Consider the following 24902-nt stretch of genomic DNA (forward strand, 5'->3'; position numbering starts at 1 on the left):
TTTAAATATTCGTTGTGCTTTACGGGTGAGTGTATATATATTGATAATTTATTGCATTTTATCTATTTATTAACGTATTTTTGCAATTATTTATTTTTTAATTTCTTTATTCTTTTAGGAAGAAATTCATAGATTTACTTATATTTTTATCTTCTTATCTATTCATTATGTTAGGATATATTTTCTGCGACTTTTTTTTTTTATATGGATTCGATACATTAGCAATGAACATAGTTTAGTTAGTTTAGTCACTAATGCTTTTTTAACCAGATATTAAGAGACTACCTATAAGTTCGCATCGTTGCTTGTTTACTTTTGTTAAGTATTATATACTTCGAAACCGACCTGGTCTGCATTATGAAGAAAGTTTAATCCATATAACTGTTGACGATGTATACTTTGAAAACGAAAATTTTATTCACATATTATTGACGAATCTCGCCTCCTGTTCCTTTTCCTATAGATATACTGAATGACTCGTTATAGTTTTAAGCTATGTGGAACGTGTTTATATAATCTTAGTATTAACTTATGAATTTACGGATGCAAATATCGTAATTTAAGCCCAGTCTCTATAACAGAGATCTTTGATTGCAAAGTTTTCAAAGCGCTTGGTACCTGCTTTGGAATGTTTGGAACTGCGTGTGAACAGTTCGTAACCCGTCGCAAAACAAAGTTTACCCTCGTTTCAGTAAAATTTGCAATCTGTTATGAATCAGTTTGCAAACAAAGTTGATTTTATTGGCTTTAAATCAAAGATTGTAAACTAACACGAAAGCTTGTATGTGAGTCTGCTGAAACTGGTAAGCAGTAAGGAACGTGAACCAACAGTATAGAACCAGACCTCAAAGAGTAAGCACCTTCAAGCCTACGGAGTCTTGGACAGTAACTGTTAGCAAGCAGGCTGCAAGCGGTATGTAAATAATTCAGCAATGGAATTTGCAAACACGGATTGGGAAACAGCTGGTAAATTTGATTTACCGAAGAACAATCGTGGCGTCGACTTAGTCAAGAGGACTCTACCATTCGCTCGAAGGGTATTTTCTGAGTAGTAACATTTTGATATTAAAGAAATTTCAGAGTTTAGATAGATAGATAGATAAAAAGATGGATGGATAGTAGATAGAGAGAGAGAGAGAGAGAGAGAGAGAGAGAGAGAGAGATTGTCCTCTATAGGCATTTATAGTGGTCCGTATACAGGTATTTTATTAGCTCCATAATTCAATTATTACAGGTTACTAAGCGAGATTAATAGATAGATAGAGAGAGAGAGAGAGAGAGAGAGAGAGATCGTCCTGCAAAAGGATTTATAATGGTCCGTATAGAGGTATTTTATTAGCTCACTCATTCAATCATTACATGATTTTAAAAAGCGAGATCTGTTTTCATTATTAAATGTATCAGATGATATTAGATACATTACATCTTTTAACATCTCTCACTCTTCAAGATGATTATGTTGTTTTTGTCTTTGTTGTATCCGTTCTTGTACTAATTACTTTTTCGTTACTGTTTATTTTACAAACTCATGTTCTTATTTTTATTACCCGTATTTTCTTTCACTGAAATTCAATAACATTGTAATGATAGAATTACCATTTTCGTTAATGAACTAAATGAGCCCTTGTTCCTCCCTAAAGGCGATCCCTTTACAATGTGTTTACCAGTTTTACTTTTATTTTAAATTGAAGTTTGAACCTATACAAAATGTGTTTGTTAGTTTTCTTATAATTTTAAATCGAAGTTTGAATTGTCACAAAATTTAGGAAGAAGAGGGTGACATTTCATTAATAATATTAGGAATATTAGTAAACGTGTCAATAAATATTCAATTATAAATATTAAAATATTATGTAGGGCAGAAATAGTCATCAATTGTCAAAATTAATCTTTATTCGTATATAAAATTCAATCCAGTTTCGTCCATCATCTGCCTCTTGAGCAATTACTCGTCGTCATCCTCGACCTCGGGGAGGTCGGCCTCTGGGACTTGGGGCACCACGTTGTCCTCGACGACCCTGTAGCCGAGGTGGTCGGCGACGTACTTGACGTAATACTCGTTGCCGTCGGGCGCTACCCAGGAGTACTCGCCCTCGACGGCCCTTCCTGGCTGACCCTCCTGCTCCTGCTCCTGGTTGTCCAACTCGAAGTCCACGATGTCCGAAGGAAGGGCGGCTCCGAGGGCCACTAGGCAGAGAGCGAGGATGACCTGAGGAGGAGGATGAGGAGGAGGATTAGGAGGAGATCGTAAGTCACTGGGAATTTTGGCTTTAGGTTCTTAGACTTTCGAAGGTCAAATTTGATTTTTATTAATTGATTTTTCCAAAATAGACTTTAATGTGATTCATACTGTTCCAAAATAGACTTAGGTTTGATGCTTGTTACTGAAATATTCCAAGACAGACTTCAATTTGATTCTTAATAATCCAAAGTAGACTTAAATAGGATTCTTACTACTGAATCATTCCAAAATAAACTTAGATTTGATGCTTGCTTCTTAAATATTCCAAAACAGACTAAAGTTTGATTCTGGATATTCCAAAGTGGACTTAAATATGATTCTTACTACTGAATCATTCCAACATAGACTTCAGTTTGATTCTTACTGCTGAATTATTGCAAAATAGACTTAAATATGATTCTTAGTATTCCAAAGCAGACTTAGATTCTATTCTTACCACTGAACTATTTCAAAATAATTTTCATTTTGATTCTCACTACTTAATCATTCCAAAATAATTTTCATTTTCATTCTAACTACATAACTATTCCAAAATAGCTTTCACTCTGATTTGTACTATTGAACAATTCCAAGACAGACTTATTACTGAACCTTTCCAAAACAAGGACTTACCAGAACCTTCATCATGACTGTTTGATCTGACGACAGAAGCTGAGAAGCTAATAAGTGTCTCGTGGCACCTGCGTGTATATATATATACTCCTGGACGCCCTTCAGATCTTCACCTTTGGCAATACCAAACCTGTAGTACCATCTGGCCCCCACGGGGCAATCCCCCAAAATCCGAATCCGTTTGCCATTGTCCTTCCAGAGTCAATAGTGTTCATTCCACTTTTTACAATAAGTTTCGTTTAGCATCCAGTCTGCATTGGGTAAATTTGCATACTCCTTAGAATGCATTAATGGAGATTTTTCTTCTTAAATTGGAGATGGGATTTTTCTTTATAGTATACTAAGTTTAGGTTTGATTTAAATGAATTCATTTTTGTCGCACTGACAGATAAGTGTTAAGTGGTTTGCTTGAACTTCATTTTGCTCGCAAGGAGAAAATAGATTTTTTTTTAACTCTGAACTTAAATGACATTTGAGACTTGTTATTCTCTCACTAAATTTCGCAGATTATAACAGCGTGCAATTCTTCCTAATCGTCTAATCGTTTCAATAAATTAATTTTTTCATATATTTCGTACATGTACAATTTGTTGGACAAGTTCGCATATGTCTCATTTCATACTTTTTTTTTTTTTTTTTACTGTATTTCTGCTTCCTTATTACTTCTATGTTTTTTTCTTTACTCACTTTGTCTTTTTTGTTACTGTAGTATTCTGCATTTCCAGTTATAGTTTGAGTTACGCTATGAATATCATTTTGTTCTAAGAGGTCCACAATAATAAAAAAAAAAATGTTGCGAATTCGTGTATTATTTAAAAACCTTTTACACGAACTTTATACACGAACTTGCAACATTTTTTATCTTTGTGGACCTCTTAGAACATTATATTTACTCTCGCGATAGAGAGTTTTTCCCAATTATTATTACTAGTATTAAATTATAAGAAAATTAAATGATTGCATAGATCATAGGATTATTTCAGATGCTTTTAGCACTTTAAAAAAGGTTCATTTTGCATCATGCAATTATATTCTTGGATCAAACTCCATTATCCAGATCGAAATTCATAATTGATATTTTAAGTTTTCTCTCTCTCTCTCTCTCTCTCTCTCTCTCTCTCTCTCTCTCTCTCTCTCTCTCTCTCTCTCTCTTCAGAGAGTCTATTCACTTGAAAGTGGAATAATGGTTGCAATGCCTTCAAAGTGATCTCTGAAGAAGTTATAAAAAACTGTTTGAAATATACCGTTAAATAACGGAGAGAGAGAGAGAGAGAGAGAGAGAGAGAGAGAGAGAGAGAGAGAGATTCCTATAGTAAGTTTGACATATTCTCGTCCCTTTGAGAAACAGCTGACCTTTGCACTGAATAGCAGTGTGCACATACAGAACAATGATTCTTTTGTATGGCATTTTAACTAGCTTCCTTTTCTGGTACATACTGATTCTTAATAGGATCATTTTCTCTTTTAATTACTCTCAACTAATGGATTATTCATTTAGATAAATTTTTAAAAAAGTCTTCATTTATCATTCTTTATCGAACCTTATCACATCTGGAAAGAAAGTGGCTTATGGTATTCCACGAATATTTGTAACAGTTATATTTCTACCGATGAAAAAGTTACTCCAGGAAGTAATACCATCCTGCTTGTATGTTTTATATTTGCACAAGAGGTGAGGCTGCGAGGCAATGTTTGGTCTAATCCCCCCAAAATCATCATATGGCGCAGAGAAAGCCCGGGACACATCTTATAGGCTTATATTATTTGTACTTGATGTTGTATTTTTCTTTGTAGGCCATGTACTTGCAAGAACAAAAGAGATTACTGTCTACTTTGTGTATATTGTATTATATCTCTTTGTGGACAAATTTGTACTAATAGTTGTATATTTTGTCAATAAAATAACTAACTAACAAACTAGAGTAATAAAAGAGGTACAAGAAGTGGAATATTATGCAGCATAACTTATATGTGCATACCGTGGGTAATTTTAATCGATTGAACCTTTCAGATATAAACTATATTTTTTTCGTTGTAGAATTGAACCCGAAAACCTTGTAATGGACAGGTATAAGTAACAAGGTCTACTTATATATCCTGTAATAATATAACCATGGGGCTTTTTTTATTACCAAAGAGGAGGTCATTGTGTAATATCTTACAAGTATTACGTATAATCACGATGACATTAAGGTGTAAAAGCGTTTTGAATATATGGACAACTTCATTCCTCTCTCATGAGGAATTGACGGGCCGTTCAACGGAAAGATTATATATTCAGATTAAAGGACTTGTTATTAATATTCTAATATTCATAAGGCTTCCTTTGACGTGGAAAGATGTAAGTTTTGCACTTTAATTATTCAGAACCTATCTTCGTTTCCTGTTTGTTTCATAACTTCCTCTGTGTTTATTGATTATTGCAACTTCATCCGTGCTCACTAATTATTTGTAACTTCCTCTGTGTTTACTGGTTATTCGGAGTTTCCTTCTGTTTCCTGATTATTTGAAACTTCCCTCTGTTTACTGATTATTCAGAACTTTCTCTGCGTTCCCGGATTATTTGCAACTTCCTTTGTTTTAGCTGATTATTTTCAGCCATTGAGAACTTCACATAGGTGTCCTAATAATTTGGAAGTTACAGGACATTTTCACAATTTTTTGCAGTAAATGACTCAATCTTTGCACCTGGGCTCATTTTTGCTCTTTGCCACTAAAATTTATTTTTAAAAAATTACTCAGAATGGAGAAGCATATATTTCTAAAAAAAAGTAATATCCACAGAGAGCTTTCATGTTCTCTAATCAATTTTATTTATTAGGTCGTGCCTTTGGGATAAAATTCTTGCTGGCCTTTGACAAGGATCAGTACGTCCTTACAATACGTTCTTCGTCCTTACTTTTGGTATTAATATATATAGGACTTTACAGGCAACGATGCCTGACTAGAACAGTATCTTGCTCTTGAGCAGGTATTTAAAGAAAATGTCAGTTTTCTATACAAAAATAATCTTTATTCAATTTGCCAATCGTGTCCCAAATACATCCTCATCATCTAAGCCTCTATTCGTCATCCTCGACCTCGGGGAAGTCCGCCTCAGGGGCTTCGGGCACGACGTTGTCATCGACGACCCTGTAGCCGAGGTGGTCGGCGACGTACTTGACGTAATACTCGTTGCCGTCGGGCGCTACCCAGGAGTACTCGCCCTCGACGGCCCTTCCTGGCTGACCCTCCTGCTCCTGCTCGTGGTTGTCCAACTCGAAGTCCACGATGTCTGAAGGACGTGCGGCTGCGAGGGCCACAAGGCAGAGAGTGAGGATGACCTAAGACGAAGGAAAAAAAGATAGAAGACTCTGAAATGAAGGTACATACTGAAGGGAGTGTCAAAAGTAGGTATTTTTTTTTACCAGGTATATTTTTTACAAAAAATATTTTCTACCAAATATATTTTCTACCAAATATATTTTCTGCCAAATATATTTTTTACCAAATATGTTTTCTACCAAATATATTTTTGCCAAAATATATTTTGTACCAAAATATATTTTCTACCAAATATACTTTCTACCAAAATATATTTTCTACCAAAATATATTTTTTAAAAAATATATTTTATACCAAAATATATCTTCTAACAAAATTATTTTTTGCTAAAAAATATTTTCTACCAAATATATTTTTTCGACCATATACATTCTATGTCAGAGAAATGTATTTTGATGCAACTTTTCTTTCGTTCATTCTTTAAATCTTTAGGTGAAAACTACTAGTAAGGACAGAGTCAATCGACGCCAAAAACCAAAAGGGCTTTAAATGGAAATCAGCTTACTGAGAGAGACAAAATATAAGGAAAAAAGTGATAAATAAATAAATATGAGGAAATTTAAAATAAAACCGATTCACCTGAATTCAGGAGACGTCAGCAGCAGCAGCAGACAACAGGAATGAAAATGATCTTTCTTGAAAAGTTCATTCCTGCTCTGCTGATGTCTAGTGAGTTCAGATGTACTGGTTTTATTTTCTGGTTCTTCATATCAATCTATAACCTTTTTCTGTGACTTGTCTGGTCAGAGACGATGTTTTACAGAATGAACTTAATCAGTGAATGGGTATTGATCAAGAGTTTACTTCCAAGAAGGTAATAGCATATCGCAAAACTTGAAACCGTATCATAACAGCAGAACCGAAAGGAATAGGATGGACTCTCCTTCATATCAATCTATAACCCTTTTCTATGACTCGTCTTGTCAACGACGCCAGTTTACAGAATGAACTCAATCAGTGAATGGGTAATTGATCCTGAGTTTATTTCCAAGAGGCTAATAGGATATCCCAAAACTTGAAAGGGATTTATGTACAATATCATAACAACAGAACCAAAGGGAATAAGATGGACTCACCAGGACCTTCATAGCTGCGAGTTCGAAGTCAGAACTTAGTATATCGAGAAGCAGTCGAGTCTCCGTCTTATATACTCACCTGCGACCTTCAGTACACCTGCGGGAGGGACAGGGGAATTGCATTTAGTTTTAATCGTATTCGCCTGAAGTGAACTCGTTCGTTGGAGTCACCTTTTTTGGGGGCAAAGAATTGAATTTCAGGACTTCTGCGAGAATCCGTTAATCTCGCTGGCCTGTTGGTTCGCTGAGGTACTGTGAAGGCTAGATAAATATCACACATTTTGTTTACAGTCGTATATCAATACAAATATAAACATTCAGGCTGAACAGATGACGATTCAATTCATAAGTGAAGTTAATATTAAAAGCGAAATATTAGATCATCGAAACATAATTTCTTATCAAATAATCTTAGCTATACGACGTTGTTAAAGAAACTTTTCATATATTATCAGGATAATTATTTTTGCATTTTGCTGCAAATGTCATCTGACTCAATAGATTAATATTCAGTTCAAAGGTAATATGAGTATTAAAAGCAAAATTTTCATTCATCTGGATATAATAACTTTTTTTAATAACGATGGTTTTGCAACTAAGTTAAAGAAAATATTCACAATTTCTCAGGATTGGTACTAAACACAAAATATTAGTATTAAAACCAAAATATTAAATCATTTGGGCATAATTACTTTTCTTTCTAATAACGATGTTTTTGCAGCTAAGTTGAAGAAACGTTTCACAATTTTTCAAGATTAGTTGTTCTTGCTTTCGCTCCAAAAATAACCTAACATACTTTATGTATATTTATGCAAGGCTGCCATGAGATTTAATTTGTTTTCTGAACCTAATTACTTTCTTAATAAAGATGGTTTTACAACTAAGTTGAAGAAATTTTCACAATTTCTCAAGATCAGTTGTTTTTGCTTTCGCTCCAAAAATAACCTAACATACTTTATGCATATTTATTCAAGGCTGTCATAAGAGTTAATGTGTGTTCTACAAAGAAACTGGTCTACGAACTCGACAGGTTTCAAGTCCTTTCCATGATCAATTGCACCGTTAGGTACTGGTTATCAAATAGTTTCATTTGTTGCCTACAAAAACAAATAATAAGAACAAAGAAATATGTCTCCACTTTCGACAGGTTTAAGTCTCGATCTAATAAAGTCGCTTTCCCTTTCACCCGAGAGGCAAAACGAGTGTATTTCATGTTACATTTATTGTCCTATTTTCAGGCAATTTTTTTAAATTGATTTTCGAAATAGAAATCAGTCACCAAAAAGAGGGCAAAACTCCTAAAAATATTGTTTTCTAATTCATTTTTTTTTCAACTGGTTTTTATTTTACAAGTGTATTTGTTGTTTACGGAAAACAAAGAGAGAGAGAGAAGAGAGAGAGAGAGAGAGAGAGAGAGGAGAGAGAGAGAGAGAGAGAGAGGAAAAAGCAAATTCTCAACCACGAAAACAGGTTCCAAAATCATTCGAAAAGCCAATTTCACGGTGGGTTGCTTTTTCCCTCATTTGGGAAATAAAGACAGGTGTTACAGTCACTCTGGTCTACGTGTGAAGTCTGCTGCCAAGTGTCTGAGTTGTTAACTGTAGCTCAGTCTGTAATAATAAAAAAAAACCCGTTTGGATGAGAGAGACGCTTGCCCAGCCAAGCATAACCGAAGTAACTTAGCAACCGATCAGCTGTGTCTGACAAGAGAAAATGACCCAATATTCTACTACTGCTATATATCGTTTCAACACAGGAGAAAATTATCTGTTATTCTATTACTGCTATATGCCTCTTAGGGGCGTTGCGCCCTCAGTGCACCTTACGCAGTGCACTGTAGGCTTTACTTAAGGTTCTTTGCAGCGTCCCTTCGGCCCCTAGCTGCAACTCCTTTCATTCATTTTACTATACCTCTATTCGTATTCTTTTTATTCCATCTAACTTTCCACCCTCTCATTACAATTGTTTCAACATTATTTTCAGAGCTAAACGACCTCATAGGTCCCAGTGCTTGGCCTAGGGCTTAAATTTTATATTAATTTCAATAACTACTACATATCCCTTCCTTAGTGACTGAATCCCACCCTCCTCTCCTTTCTAAATTTCTAAATTGCGTGTCATTTGTCTTCGGGTCTGGGCTTGAAAAGTGGGCATTAGTTTGTTGTCATACTGGTTTTCTGTCTCAGAGAAAAGAGGAGAAGGGGCAGGGCAGGTAATCTGAGTTTGTTGACCAGTGGCCGTTATGTAATGCACCATCTGTGTTACTGAACTTAAACTATATACTATATAGAGATATAGTAATCTGGTTTACTACATTAATTCACAGATCAATTCATTCACTGAGACAGCTACATAATTGCAGAAGCTGTTCTGCTGTTGTTGGAACTATTCTGAGGTTTCTTAAAGAATTGTGTTGCTTACCTAAGAATATAATAATAATCTGGTTTACTACAATTCATTCATAAAGATGGTTGTATGATGTAGCATCTATTTTCCTGTTGTTGTAACTATTCTGAGGTTGCTTAAAAAAGATTGTGTTGCTGGCCAAAGACTGTATATAGTTATCTTGTTTAGTATAGTCATTCATAAATTAATTCATTGATTAAGACAGCTACATAATGCAACAGCTGTTCTTCTGTTGCTGGAACTATTCTGAAGCTGCTGAATAAAGAATTGCTGTGATGATTATATAACATTTACCCTTAATGTTATTGAAATATAATTTTAAAGAAAATGTACTTCTCATACACTTCCATTTAAGAAAGTTCTTACGAAAACAACGTCAATAAGTATTGATTTTTTAATTCTATGAATAGTTACTCATTTTCGAAAATTTTATACCCATACGTATGGGAGACATTAAGACATTCCGTTTATAAAAATAATATTTATTGAAGGACATTCATCCAATATTGATAAAAGAGTCCTATGAATTATTCCACGTCCTCGACTAATGAATGCTCATTATTTACAATTTTATAAAGACTTATACAGGTTTCACATATAGAGCCATAAAGGTTACATTAAATCTTGCCACTATATAAAAATAATATTTATTGAAAGAAGTTCGTCCAATTTGACAGAGGATTCCTCTGAATTATAATTATTATTCCTCGTCTCGACTAAAGAATGCTACTTATTGGCAATTTTATAAAGACTTATACACGTTTCACATAAAGACCCATAAAGGTTACATTAAATCTTGCCACTAGAAAAATAATATTTATCGAAAGAAGTTCAACCAATATTGATATAAGATTCCTCTGAATTATTATTCCTCGTCTCAACAATTTTATAAAGACTTATAAAGGTTTCACATAAAGACCCATAAAGGTTACATTAAATCTTGCCACTAGAAAAATAATATTTATTGAAAGAAGTTCATCCAATATTGATATAATATTCCTCTGAATTATAATTATTATTCCTCGTCTCGATCTTATACAGGTTTCACTAAAAGACCCATAAAGGTTACATTAAATCTTGCCACTATATGAAAATAATATTTATTGAAAGAAGTTCATCCAATATTGATAGAAGATTCCTCTGAACTATTCCTCGTCCTCGACCTCAGGGAAGTCGGCTTCGGGAGCCTTGGGCACGACGTTGTCATCGACGATCCTGTAGCCGTTGTGGTCGGCGACGTACTTGACGTGGTACTCGTTACCGTCGGGCGCTACCCAGGAGTACTCGCCCTCGACGGCCCTGCCGGGCTGACCCTCCTGCTCCTGCTCGTGGTTGTCCAACTCGAAGTCCACGATATCCGAAGGGCGAGCGGCTGCGAGGGCCACCAGGCAGAGAGCAATGAGGACCTGGGATGGTGATTGAGGAGACGAAGGATTCAGAATAGTGTAATAATTTTTTTTTACTTATTTCCATTAAAAAAATAATTCAAGATTTCTGGAATTTGAAGCTAAATACAAATAATACCAATGATTTATCACTTTCAGTTAACAATATGAACGACTAATAATTATTTCAATTTGGAGTAAACGAATGATTCATTCGACAGTGTAATGATTTATGGTGAGTTTCCTATAATATCAACCTTTGAAGACTTTACTGAAGTTGAAATATAATTACAAGTGTAAAGATTTCATCATCTATCAGTTAACAATTTGATTCACTCATAATTATTTATTTGATCTGGTTCGATTTTAAGAAAATTAAGCTTCAAGCAAAACACTTGGGTACTGAGAGCTATTTAGAGCCTCAGACAGTAAAAAAAAGTGAGTTGGAGAGGTTGGACAGCAAGGTTAAGAGGTCCAGAAAATAAAGAAGAAGTACGATCCTCTAAAGGTGAAAGTAGGACAAAACCCCTCAGTTGCACTGAGAAAAGACATTTAGAGATGTTGAACAGCTAGATTGAAGAAAGGGAGGGGGGTTGGAGGTAAAGTAAAAAGCTAAAAAGTGCCCAAGGGACTCAGCAAATACTCCTAGGAACGTCAGGGACTCAGCAAACACCCTTAGGAACATCAAGGGACTCAACAAGCACCCTTAGGAACTCCCTACGGTGCAACACGGCAGGTGCACTGACCCCCCCCCCCCCCCGGCACTAACCGCAATGGGAGTTAAAATAATTAAGATAAAATAACGTACAGGTCAGCCAGTACTTTGACTCACCACAGGAATACCTTCACATGATTGTGGTATGATCTGAACGCCAAGACGAAGCTTGATACCAAGACCTCATCGCTCTGTGCTTATATACACACACACGGCAGTGACCTTCGCTCGTCCAAGGTTGTCGTGGAAAAACTGCTTCGGGGCAAGAAATCCGCATCCAGCAAGCACGAAGACATGACGCAGGAATTGACAGTCTTTATTTATTTTTTTTTTTTTGCACTAAATTAAACTGTTCAATTGTCTGTTATGCATTACGGGGTCTGGGTAGTTAACAGTATTTCTGTACGGGTGGCTGGCACACAGATATGTGAAGACAGTTATAATTACAGTTTTTTTAGGCACAGAAATGCTCTACATCAAGAGTAATAATATTCATGTTTATGTATCGGTACCGTGATACATGTAATTACTATATGTATGAATATTCAAGGTTTATTTACTAATACTACTGTTAATTAGCATATATATATCTAATATTATAAATAATAATATAATATTTAATTATATATATATATATATATATATAATATCTAAAAACCTTATACATATAAATAAATAAATGAAAAAGATAGTTATCTATAATCGCTACTACTGATCAACAGTATAGTTATGGGGTCCGAAGTCAGTCCTTTTTCCTCTTTCTCTTCCTCTCTCCTCTCTCTCTCTCATCGTTCTCTCTCTCTCTTCTTGTCTTAGAGCTTTTGTCGTAACTTTCTATCATTATTTGATTTTGCTTGCAAAATGTTAAAAGGGTCGGGGAAACAGACCAGTTTACTAAACAGCATTTAACGCAACGTATACTAAAAATCACTCTCTCTCTCTCTCTCTCTCCTCCCGTCTCTCACTGTCCCTCCCTCTCTCTCTCCTACTCTCTCTCGTCTCCCTTAGCACAACAACACTCACGTAACGACTCTTTATACACTTTAAGAATTTCTTTACAAAATTTCTTTCAGTTTTATGAAAAATCCTTGGAATACTGGTACAAAATACTCCCAATCCCAGAGTCTCTCTCTCCTCTTCTCCTCTCTCTTCTCTCTAATTAAACCACCACACAAAACATCATTTTGTTGACAGTCACTTCCCATTTGATTTTGCTTGTGAAATAACCCATGGAAAAACAAAACGATTTCGTTTGGCCCAATTTGAAAAACTCCAAAAGTAATTATTTACTTCTCCTATTTCGAAAATCGTTGACAAAACATTGATCAACTTTGCTTGCGCATGCAAATTAAAGGGCAACGGGTAACCCTCCACGTTTATTCATTTCTTTTTTTTTTTTTTAGTTTTTTGTTTCTTAAGTTAGGTAATTTAACTCTTTAGGTTTTATTTTGAGATGTAAGTTGAAGTGGAGGACAGTTCAAGAAAAGTAGATATTAACCAAGACAGTTGTGTTTTCTCTATAATCACTTAAAATTTTTCTTTCAATATCAGTTCTATTTTTTGCCTTTTTACCGCATTGTCAGTCGGACTCCTAGTAATGATCAAGGAAGTTTCTGTGCCGAAATAAGTTCTGATTTTATTTTCACAACGATGGTTGCCTATTTTTCCCCCCCCAGGGAATGGACCAAACCCTATGGGTGGATTTATATAATATGTTTATATATATATATATATAATTATATATATAATTATAGTATATATATAGTTATTAAATATATAAAATATATATAATTATCATATATATTTAATAATATTATGATATATATATATAGATATATTAAAATATCTATATATTTATACAAGCTGTAGTCCGCATTGCAAAATTTACAGTTATATATAATATATAATATATATAAGATAAATATATTATATATCAACTTATATATATATATATATATAATATAAAGTGTTAAATTTTGCCAATGTGGACTAAAGCTTGTATAATATATCTTAGTTGTAAAATAATGACCAGGTGCACAGTTTGGTAATGTGTGTGGATGGTCGTTTTATTTATTTGATTTAATTAACTAATCTTTCCAAAATGATGATTAAATAATCGTCTGCTACTTTTTGTTCCTGCAGTTACCCGCCTGGCCAAATAATAGGTTGCTGTACCATTACCCCGAACTACCTGGCCAACATTAATAAAATATATCCTGTCGATCTTGGCCATAGCAACACGATTCGAAGGACAGTAGCTCTCTTCTCTCTCTCTCTCTCATTCTCCATCTCATCCTCTCTCTCTCTCATTCCTCTCTCTCTCCTCTTTGGCATGATTCTTTAGGCATTCTTATTAGTTTTTCATTCCGCTCTTAGATGAGAGATCATTCTTTGATTGAACCTTAAATTTGTAGAGAGCATCTTTCTGAATTAGTACTGTTTCTCATATTCAGACAAATTTACGATAGTGAAAATAACTTGGAATGAGATTTTGTAATATGGTAGCATATTTAATAAGGAGGTAGGGAAGGTTTTATACTACAAAAATGTAATGAAGTTGTATCATGTAGAAGTCAGTGAATTTATAGTGAACTTCTTGCCAGAGTTCTTATCTCCATCAGATCCTACTTTTCGAGACCTAGGGGAATTCGGAGTCTTTTGCCTTCACTTTCAAGTGCGACCGGCGTCGTCTCTTTGAAGAATACGAGATTCTTTTTAATAAAAAATTATAAAAAAAAACCGAGAATGTCCTTGCATCCCCAAAAGCAAGGTTCCCCAACGGGACCGTCGGCGGAGATTCTCGTTTTGTAGAAAAAAAAAAAAAAAAACACGTCGCGTGACTAAACGTCGTTTTTACCGAAGTTGGTTCTGTTCAATGCGACAAACCGATTACCGTATGTGTCTAGGTTTCCCCTGGGACTCCGCCCCCAGCCCCACCCCCGCCCCCCCCCCGACCCCGAGATAGTTTTAAAACCTATTTTACGCCATTTTCGTCTCTATTTTTATTATCAACGTAATTTCATTTCTATAAATAGCAAAGTAAAGATATAAATTGTGCAGATTTCGTCAAATGATTAATGTTGAGCTAGAGTAATTTTTTTGGGCTAAGTCAGATTTTACTTCAGTTTCTTTCTTATCCACTTCTCTTTATTATCAGCGTAATTTCATTTCTATAAATAGTAGCGTAAAGATATAAATTGTGCAGACTTTGTCAAATGATTAATGTTGAACTACAGTATTATTTTTTTCTGGTTTTATTTTGGCTTTGTGCATTGAAGGATAAGTCTTCGTCAGACCTGCTCCATATCAGTGCAAACAAAATAAAAACATCAATAAAAGGATCTAACCCTAACCCCCCGCAAAAAAAACCTGTTCTTAGACCAGTTAACGACCTGTCTGTAGTAATTTTGGTAAAGCATTAGCATCGAGTCAGTATTCATGGATTCGACGTAAAAAGTAATTGGATTTGAAGGAGACAAAGGGATTAACAGCATTGCAAAAAGTAAGGACAAAGCATCTCTCGGAGAAATTCTCATTTGGGGTTTCATTCTCGAACATGAATTGAGGGAAGTGATAGAGTATATTATTCAAAATTACGGAGGTTAAGACCTAGATTTATGATTTTCAAGTAACAGCAGGTAAGACTTAGACTCATAATATTCAAATCGTAGTGGATACGACTTGAGATATCTCCCGCTGTGAACTCTTTTACAGATAGAAGCTTGAAGGCTATTTTGGCAGGCACCTCTACGCCTATAACAGGCATTGTCGTATATAGCCTCGTATAATATCACGAGTTCCATTGTCATAGGACTATTGTGTCTTAATCAGGGAAACTTGATTCACTCATCAAGAAATTACCTGAGCAGAGAAAGCGTTGCCGTCCGTTTTCCAAAATATTTAAAGATGTTTCGAACGTAAGCCTTGCAGGAAAAGTATTGAAACCAAGAGCCTGATTGGAGACTTCTCTTCTCGCATGAAAATGCAATTTTGAAGCATCATATCTCTTCTCCTTAAACATGTTTTGTTTATGTTTTCGTTCTATCATTAAAATACGGATGTTGAACTCAAAGATTTTTGTTTCTGGAAATCTCGAAAATGACCTCATTCGATGATGGCCTTTGTTGAAGACTTTAGGATACTGGTTGAATTTCACTTCACCAATCCCGTGTTTACCAGGGCAGAGCTGTCTGCTTATATTTATTCTTCACGTTTCCATAAATATCTCTTTTATCTTTAGGTTAGTGTGTTGAATGATTCTAATTAACCTTTTCTTTTTTTTATCTCGTGCATCTAATATATGGCAGGCTTTTGTCTGAGTCAGCCTCAAGCCCTATAACGCTCTTAAGTAACATCATGAGGCAACATTCCCCAGCCACATGCATTTGAATTAGACCCATAGCATTTCTTTGCTTAACCAAAGCCAACCTCTAGCCGGAATCCACCTCGAGAGAAAACATTAATTCCATAATCTTAATATCCCACCGAGACCACTTACGGCCAATTATCCCCACATTTGTGCCAACCTCAAATGGCTTTCGAGTTTCTAATTACAATAACTTAAGAGCTGTTTCTCTCGATTCACGCCATCTTAATCGTACCTGTTGCGTGATGGTAATTGGTAGAAAGTTCGACCTCACCTGAGGGTTCTGTAGGGGCACTCTTTATCGTGTGCCCTGATGAGGTCATATTTTGTTTTAATGGGGAGTCCAGTAGGTGAGGTCCAATGTTATTACTATTGCTAACATTGCTACTAAATTCACAATCTCGTGATAAAAGTTTGTGTAATAAAAAATTGCCACAGTTTAATATAGTAAACTATCATCATCATCATTAATTATTATTATTTCATTATTATTATTATTATTAAGTTATTTATTATTATTTTATTATTATTGATTATTATTAGTTATTATTATTATTATTATTATTATTAGTGGAGTGCTATTGAATGATTTTGGTTAGCTGTTGATGTAAACTGAGTCAACTTTTATTATTTACTTATTATTATTGTTACATTATTATTATTATTATTATTATTGTATTATTATTATTATTATTATTATATTATTTATTATTATTATTATTATTATTATAAGTCTTGGGCGTCAATACCATACCTTAATTAATTTAATTCACTTCTTCGAGCTATGACAATCCATCATCGAATAATCTTAGGAAAAATAAGTTGTTTATCGTATTTTTCTTTGTCAAATGAGACTGAAAGGTATTGAAAGAATAAAAATAATAGATAAATAAAGATTATGGCTACAAACATATACAGATATTACTATTGTTAAGTCAATGAATTAAACGTTGAATATTACAATTAACAAAGAGAGATCTAAAGTACATTACCTGTTGATTGGTTCCTCCCTACAGGAGGTAGGGATATGACCTCATAGAGGCCCTCCCATAGGTTAATTGTAGTTGGAATCCCCTGAGCGAACCCAGACGTTTATTAGTTGTAGTTTTTTGGGTGCAATAATAATTATTTTTAATGAATTGAATACCATTCCACTTATTTGTTGTAATTGCTGGAAACCAAGGATATTAAAATGTGAATTTCGACATAGATTACGAAATGTCACGTTGACCTGAGGTCGGACGGTATGTTTGGGTCGATGAAATGACCAGTGGCATTGCACCTTGACTTAATCGGAGACAGAGAGAGAGAGGATAGTAATGGTCAAGATCCCGTTAAGCAATTATTTCAATATTGAAACTTATCTATTAACTTAATCTCTCTCTCTCTCTCTCTCTCTCTCTCTCTCTCTCTCTCATACAAATTGTTCAGGACAATACAATTAGCAATAAATTCTTAATGGATTTCTGATAGAAACAGGTGAGAGATGAGTAGGAGAGAGAGAGGAGAGGATCGAGAGAACTAAATTATTCATATCCGTAAAACCAACTACTTTTAAAATTTAGAACTTGTTTAATAGCTTATTTCCTCTCTCTCTCTCTCTCTCTCTCTCTCTCTCTCTCCCTCATCGCCAGCTCTCTCTCGTTGCTCTCATCTCCTCTCCTCCTTCTCTCTAAAAATGTCGGATCATCTAATAGCAATAAATCGTTATGATCTTGACAGAGAGAGAGAGAGAGAGAGAGAGAGAGAGAGAGAGAGAGAGAGAGAGAGAGAATTAACAATGTCTTTCCCTCAGATGAATCATACCATTTGATCATATCATTCCACTTGTATAAATATGAAGAAAATCAAAAGCTCAAATAAATGTAACTTTACGACAAATGAACTCGTTTATTTATTTATACATGTATTGATTTATTAATATTTTCATTTATTACTTTATTTAGTCATTTATTTCTTACTTTATTTTCGCTCTTTTCTGATTCAATCTATTTGCAAATGCAGCCACCTTTATCTCAATAGCATTTGCCTGTCTCGGTAGTCAGCCAAATCCGTCGATATGTCTGGAATCATAAAACTACGATGAACCTGTTTTTGTTTAGAGAAAAAAATAAAGTCTGGGTAAAAGGTTGCTTTTGCTTTTTTTTTTTTGGTTTGTTTTATTTTTTGTTTATTTGTTTGCAAATAAGTCTCTTCCATTATAGGGCCACTCAGTTTTTGTATATCATTTTATTATATATGAGGTGGTTTCTGCTGCTGCCTTCTATTAGAGAGAGAGAGAGAGAGAGAGAGAGAGAGAGAGACAGAGAGACAGAGAGAGAGGCTGTTCTAATCCATCAACTATTATTTCAAAATTATAACTTGATTATTCTCTCTCTCTCTCTCTCTCTCTCTCTCTCTCTCTCTCTCTCTCCTCTCTCTCTAAAATCCCATAGCAGAGAGGGAGAGAGAGAGTGAGGTTGTTCTAATCCATCAATTATTGTTTCAAAATTAAGACTTGATTATTCTCTCTCTCTCTCTCTCTCTTTCTCTCTCTCTAAAATGCCACAGCAAAGAGAGAGAGAGAGAGAGGAGAGAGAGAGAGAGACAGACAGACAGACAGACAGACAGACAGAGAGAGAGAGAGAGAGAGAGGCTGTTCAAATCCATCAAATATTATTTCAAAATTATGACTTGATTATTCTCTTTCTGTCTCTCTCTCTTTCTCTTTCTCTCTCTCTAAAATTCCATAGCAGAGAGAGAGAGAGAGAGAGAGAGAGAGAGAGAGAGAGAGAGAGAGAGAGAGAAAGGCTGTTTTAATCCATCAACTATTATTTCAAAATTATGACTTGATTATTCTCTTTCAGCCTCTCTCTTTCTCTTTCTCTCTCTCTAAAATGCCAGACCAGAGAGAGAGAGAGAGAGAGAGAGAGAGAGAGAGAGAGAGAGAGGCTGTTAAAATATATCGACAATTATTTCAAAATTAAGACTTGTATAACTACTGAATCATTTCCCCACAGGCCTCCCCCATCCCCACCCCCCTCTCTCTCTCTCTCTCTCTCTCTCCCTCTCTCTCTAAAGTGTCAGACCAATAATAGCTATAATTTTTAGTGACTTTGACAGGCAGGTGCGTTGGGAACTTGAAAGGTAACAATTATTAATTAATAGAATAATTACCTTGGAAACTGCACCATATACTATAGAGAGAGAGAGAGAGAGAGAGAGAGAGAGAGAGAGAGAGAGAGAGAGAGAGAGAGAGAGACGAATTCAGTTAACAAATAAGTTAATATTGAGATAATTGTTGATAGATTCGAATATATAAATAAATTTTTTTTTCTATTGATATATATTATATATATATATATATATATATATATATATATATATATATATGTATGTATATATATATATATATATATATATATATATGTATGTATATATATATATATATATATATATATATATATATATATATATATATATATATATATATATATATATATATATATATATATATATATATATTATATATATATATCATACCATATTCCAAAGACCTCGTGCAACAGACAAGCATAATCAGTTACACAAGAACGAGTCGACATGTTAGCATAATGTCCTTCGTAAAAAGTGAAGGTGTTCCTCAATCAAGTTCACGTAATCGGCCTCTTTTGGTGAAGTCTTGAGGATAATCTCTCTCTCTCTCTCTCTCTCTCTCTCTCTCTGAAAATGAAAGCGTAAGTAAATGCTGGTCTACGTCTTGAAAGTGGAAGTGGATTGTCACTTACTGTCTCTCCTGAGAGTGTAAGTCATCCTCTCTCTCTCTCTCTCTTCGGGGGGGTCTCTCGTCCTCTCTCCTCTCTCTCTCTCTCTCTCTCTCTCTCTCTCTATAGAAATAAGAATGCAAGTGGTCATTCTGCCACCCTTCTTCCCGTTCCTCTCTCTCGCTCTCTCTCTCTCTCGAAAATGAAAATGTAAGTTGTCTGTTCCTACCATCCTCTCTATCTGTCTGACTGCCTGTCTGTCTGTCTCTCTTTTGAAAATGAAGTGTCTGTTTGTCTGGCCCTACCATCCTCCCTTCCTCCACTCCTTCCTCTCCTCTCATCTCTCTCCCTCTCTCTTCTCCCTCCCTCTTCTCTCTCTCTCTCTGTTTGTCCTGTCTGTCATTCTGTCCTGTCCTCTCTGTTCATCTCTCCTCCTTTCATCAATGAAAATGTAAGTGACCTTGTCCCTACCATTCCTTTCCCCCCATAACCACTCCCTCCATCCTCCCCCCTCCCCCCCCTCCCTCTCTCTCTCCCCCTCCCCCCAGAAAAGTGTGAAGTGATTACTCTAGCCACCCTTCTCTCTTCTCTCTCTCTCTCTCTCTCTCATACCGTTGTTACCGGGTGAGGCAGCCGTCGCCAGGAGGCAGCACCAGACGAGAAGCGATGGTCTCCCCACACAGCTCAGGTGGTGAGGAGAAGGACCTACCTGGACTTAACTGAGGAGCCAGTTTTTTGGTGCAGAGGGTGTGGTCGATCGCTCTCACCCCACCCAGACTGGTTTTCCTTTTCTTGTGTTTTTTTTTTTACCTTCTTCTTCTTCTTCTCCTCATCCTCCTACTCCTCCTCCAAATCCTCCTGTGCCTTCTTTCTATTCTTTCGTTTCCTACAGTTTTATTTTATTTTTTTTCTTATTCTAATCTTTCTCCTTGTATATTTTGTTGCTGTTGTTGTTAAATCCTCCTGTGCCTTCTTTCTATTTTGTCGTTTCCTTTAATTTTTTTGCTTTTTTTTCGTATCCTCCTCTTAATCTTTCTCTTCCTTGTTTCATTAATGTCCAATCCGACATATCTAACCTTCTCTTTCATCTCACCTGGTAATGTCCAATTAAACATCTATTTTAGAGTCTTCTGAAGTTTCTTGTTGTAATGACCAAACAATACACAATTTATTAGTTATACTTAAAATATCAATTTCACAAAAGGTACTTATAAAAAGGTAAGAAAAGAAACTCAATACAAAATAGAGTTTAATTGAAAGGATGCTAGAGACACAATTACCTGATGAAAAACTAAGTATTTTATAATACTTTTGATGATATTCACAATTAAGAAATTCTACCAGCATAGAAACTACCATTTGGTAATTTTGATACGATTATATAAATAAGGAACCTATCATTTTTGTTATTTTGATATATACTTTACAGGTAAGAAATTATATCAGCAAAGAAACTACCACTTGGTAATTCAGTATCATCTATAGGTAAGAATTATCAGGAAGGCATCAACCATATGTTACCTATATGCAAATTAACCTATTTCTTTTGCCTCTTTTGTAGCCTGACCGTGAGTTGGCGTATCCTGGGGAATATTATAATTAAAAGGACCAATACTGAACCCACAGCTCAGACCTGTTTTATCTAACCTAGCTGTCGGGGACTTTCAGTTTCACAGGTAAATCTCGATTAGAGGAAAAGACAGTTAATCAAGTTTCGATGGATTCGAGACTTTTAATTACATTTGTAAGTGTTAATTGAAGTGACACTCAGAAAAATAATTAATTCTTAAAACTTTCACTTCCGTTAAAAGTCCTTTCTCTAGAAGAAAGTTAAGCAGGATAATCGAAAGCTTTATAATACTTTCTCTTTGGGCATTAACTCCTATACCTCCTTTCTGTTTTGGTTTCATGGAGAAAAATTACTACTTTTTAAGAAGTATTATTGATCGGAATAATTAGTAATTTTCATTCGGTTTTCAGTGTCACTATTAACATATTTCTCGTGCAATTTATTTATGTTGTTTCGTTGTTGTTGTTGTATAGTTTCCGTAAGTGAAGTTTCTCCCGAGGCTGCTGCAGTTGTTGCTACTTAGGTAGTGTATTTCCTATATATATATATATATATATATATATATATATATATATATATATATATATATATATATATATATAATAACATATCCAATTTCTTCACCATATTAAACAACGCTATGACGATTGTTTGTTCCAAATTACAAGAAAACGCAAAATCTAATTTCCACTGTGATATACATCGTACTTATCAACTTATTCTTCAAAGGTAACATAAAAATAATATAAAAACTAACTCTGAAAGTAGCTAATTCGAAAAATAACGGCACATTAAATATATGATGCAATTTGCAAAATTCCCCCAAAAATAAAAAAAGATTGACACAAGACATTGAACTCTTCTCTCTCTCTCTCTCTCTCTCTCTCTCTCTCTCTCTCTCTCTCTTTTATTATTTTTTTTTTTTTGCATCTCCCAGTAGTAGGAAGGTCGCTTAATCACTCGTAGAGGCCACCCTCTCTAGATGGTCCCTTCCCCAGCCCTTAATAATATCTTTTCGGGGCTCCAAGGAGCTTGAAACATAATACAGGAAACTGGCTCACCTTCTAAAGGTGCTGTTCATAATGTCTTCTGGATATATTCATATAATGAGTGACAGTTTTGGCATTTCTGTGTTTAATGTCTTACATGGTATAGTATTTTCCTGTATATGTATGTATGCATGTATGTATATAATATATATATATATATATATATATATATATATATATATATATAATTATGTATATATGACCTCCAGTCAATTAAACAACCAATTTTGCTCATTATCTTTCACATTTATCTAAATGTCGTTTCCTCGTCCTGCAGTTCTCGGATTTGTCCTCTCTCTCTCTCTCTCTCTCTCTCTCTCTCTCTCTCTCTCTCTCTCTCTCTCTCTCTCAGTAATATTCACTATTCTCATAACCATAACATTTCGATAAATTCAATAAAAACATATTAAAGGCGATTTACCATGTGTAGATAGAAATACCCTTGAAATATAAAGTTAAAAAAATGCAATCATATCTCGTCCCATGAAAATATCCCTTAGTTTGAATAAGTCCCAATATTTCCCTTTGAAACCGAAAGTTTCCAGTAGTAAACAAAGTCAGACTCTCCAAAACTATCGCTCACTTTCGCCCGGTGGGGGAAAACAAACGAATCATTTCGACAAAAACTCCACTTGCCATAGATTCCACGAAACGATCCACCCACCCGTTTTTACCGTCCAAGGCCACCAGTGACGTCACTACATACTCCAAAGTCCCGCAGCTTTGGCCTGCAGAGTTCGACATATCCTGAATTTTGTTGGGCCTCATTTTTGTGGGCCTTAAGTTGTAGTAGTACGCCCATCAACCCAAATTTGGGGTGGGGGGTCTAGTTTTATTCGTAATGTCCTAATAAGAATGATGACCATGGTGACCTTTTTGCTGTGTGTCGCTAGTTTGGCGTAAATCACTCAATTGATTCGGAGAGGTAATATGGATTAACTTTTTTGAAAAACACTGGAGTACTTTCTGATATTCGGAGGTTATGACACTGAAAACAGTTAGTTGTAAGTAATGTCCTTATAAGAAGGATAACCATGATGACCTTTTTGCTGTGTGTCGCCAGACTGGTTTAAATCAGTCAGTTAATTCAGAAAGATATTGAGTGACTAGCTTGAGGAAGTTGTGTCTTCAAGACAAACACTGGAGCACTGCCAGGCATACAGAGCTTAGGACATTGGAAACAGGGAGTTGGAGTGAATGGACAGCATGATAAAGACCCAGAAAATAAAGGAGATGAAGTACGAAGATGTAAAGATAGAACTTTGAGAAAACCTTACAGCTGCACTAAAAAGTAATACAGAGGTCGGACAACAAGACTGAAGGAAGTCATCGGGAGTGACGATAAAGTAAATGGCTAAAAAGCTGACACAACTAAGGGACGAAGGGATACTGCAAACAACCCTTTAGTAATGCCTACAGTGCACCGCGTGAGGTGTACCGACGGCATTTCCTCCATACAAGAAGAGGCAATATTTCATAACCTCACAAAAATAACTTTCAAGTAAAAATATTCCACCAACATATAAAATAATTTTTATATCAAGGTCGATCGTAAACACTCGTAATATTAGAAGTGTAAATATTAGGTCATTTTTGCCAAAAATATATTGAAATTTATGCAGAGAGTTTTCGAGAACCGGATCAGCTCTCCTTATCATGATCAATTTAAGAGAGGTACAGGATCTTGGGAGAATTCTGTTGATATATATTTTAAAGTGGAAAGAATTATGAATATTAACATTTATTTTGGCGAACAATTTTCATCATAGTGTTTATATTGATGCTACATAATGTTATTATTATTATTATTATTACTATTATTATTATTATTATTATTATTATTATTATTATTATTATTATTATTATTATTATTATTATTATTATTATTATTATTATGAACGATTTTCATCATAGTGTTTATACTGATGCTACACAAAATTATTATTATTATTATTATTATTATTATTATTATTATTATTATTATTATTATTATTATTATTATTATTATTATTATTATTATTATTATTATGCAGTAGATGAAACCTATTCATACGGAAAAAGTTAACAAAACGGCCCATTGCCTTGAAATTCAAGATTCCAAAGAATATTCAGGTGTTGATTAGGAAGAAGTAAGAGGAAGTAAGAGGAAGTAAGAGGAAGTAAAGGGAAATACAGAAAGAAGAGATCCCGCCTATTTAAAAAAAAAAACTAAAAAAATGAATAAATAGAGAAATAGATAAAAATATATTAAAAAGTCAGGAGGATAAATTATCAGACAAGAAACTGTCTACGAGACTCATTTATCACGTAAGAAGGAAAGGCCGATTTTTGCGGTTTAGGGCAGGATACCCCTTGGCATGGGAGTGCCCAGGGAACGCCAGGTCATGTCTTAAGATATACGAGTCCAGGTCATT

The 24902-nt window shown here is 34.8% G+C and overlaps 3 protein-coding genes across 3 annotated transcripts; all 3 read right to left on the reverse strand.

Annotated features, from left to right (window-relative positions):
* Window positions 1-1875: 1875 nt before the first annotated feature.
* Window positions 1876-2918, reverse strand: LOC135212522 (cuticle protein CP575-like). Its single transcript, XM_064246047.1, has 2 exons — window positions 2855-2918; window positions 1876-2209 (listed from the first exon to the last, which is right to left on the reverse strand). The coding sequence occupies exons 1-2, from the start codon at window positions 2867-2869 to the stop codon at window positions 1946-1948; spliced, it is 279 nt and encodes a 92-aa protein (XP_064102117.1). The 5' UTR covers window positions 2870-2918; the 3' UTR covers window positions 1876-1945.
* Window positions 2919-5845: 2927 nt separating this feature from the next.
* Window positions 5846-7346, reverse strand: LOC135212529 (cuticle protein CP575-like). Its single transcript, XM_064246061.1, has 2 exons — window positions 7255-7346; window positions 5846-6177 (listed from the first exon to the last, which is right to left on the reverse strand). Exons 1-2 carry the CDS (start codon window positions 7264-7266, stop codon window positions 5917-5919), a joined length of 273 nt encoding a protein of 90 aa, XP_064102131.1. The 5' UTR covers window positions 7267-7346; the 3' UTR covers window positions 5846-5916.
* Window positions 7347-10744: 3398 nt separating this feature from the next.
* Window positions 10745-23256, reverse strand: LOC135219183 (uncharacterized). Its single transcript, XM_064255729.1, has 2 exons — window positions 23163-23256; window positions 10745-11122 (listed from the first exon to the last, which is right to left on the reverse strand). Exons 1-2 carry the CDS (start codon window positions 23254-23256, stop codon window positions 10806-10808), a joined length of 411 nt encoding a protein of 136 aa, XP_064111799.1. The 3' UTR covers window positions 10745-10805.
* Between the last annotated feature and the right edge of the window lie 1646 nt (window positions 23257-24902).

Source organism: Macrobrachium nipponense, chromosome 19, assembly GCF_015104395.2.
Source record: "Macrobrachium nipponense isolate FS-2020 chromosome 19, ASM1510439v2, whole genome shotgun sequence".
Lineage (NCBI taxonomy): Eukaryota > Metazoa > Arthropoda > Malacostraca > Decapoda > Palaemonidae > Macrobrachium > Macrobrachium nipponense.

Excerpts from the sequence above, each read along its gene's own strand:
- LOC135219183 (XM_064255729.1), bottom strand. The coding sequence starts at position 23,256 with ATGAGGCCCAACAAAATTCAGGATATGTCGAACTCTGCAGGCCAAAGC. Across the intron at positions 11,123-23,162 it reads GTCACTGGTGGCCTTGGACG|TAAAAAAAAATTATTACACT; the intron begins GTAAAAACGGGT and ends AATGGAAATAAG.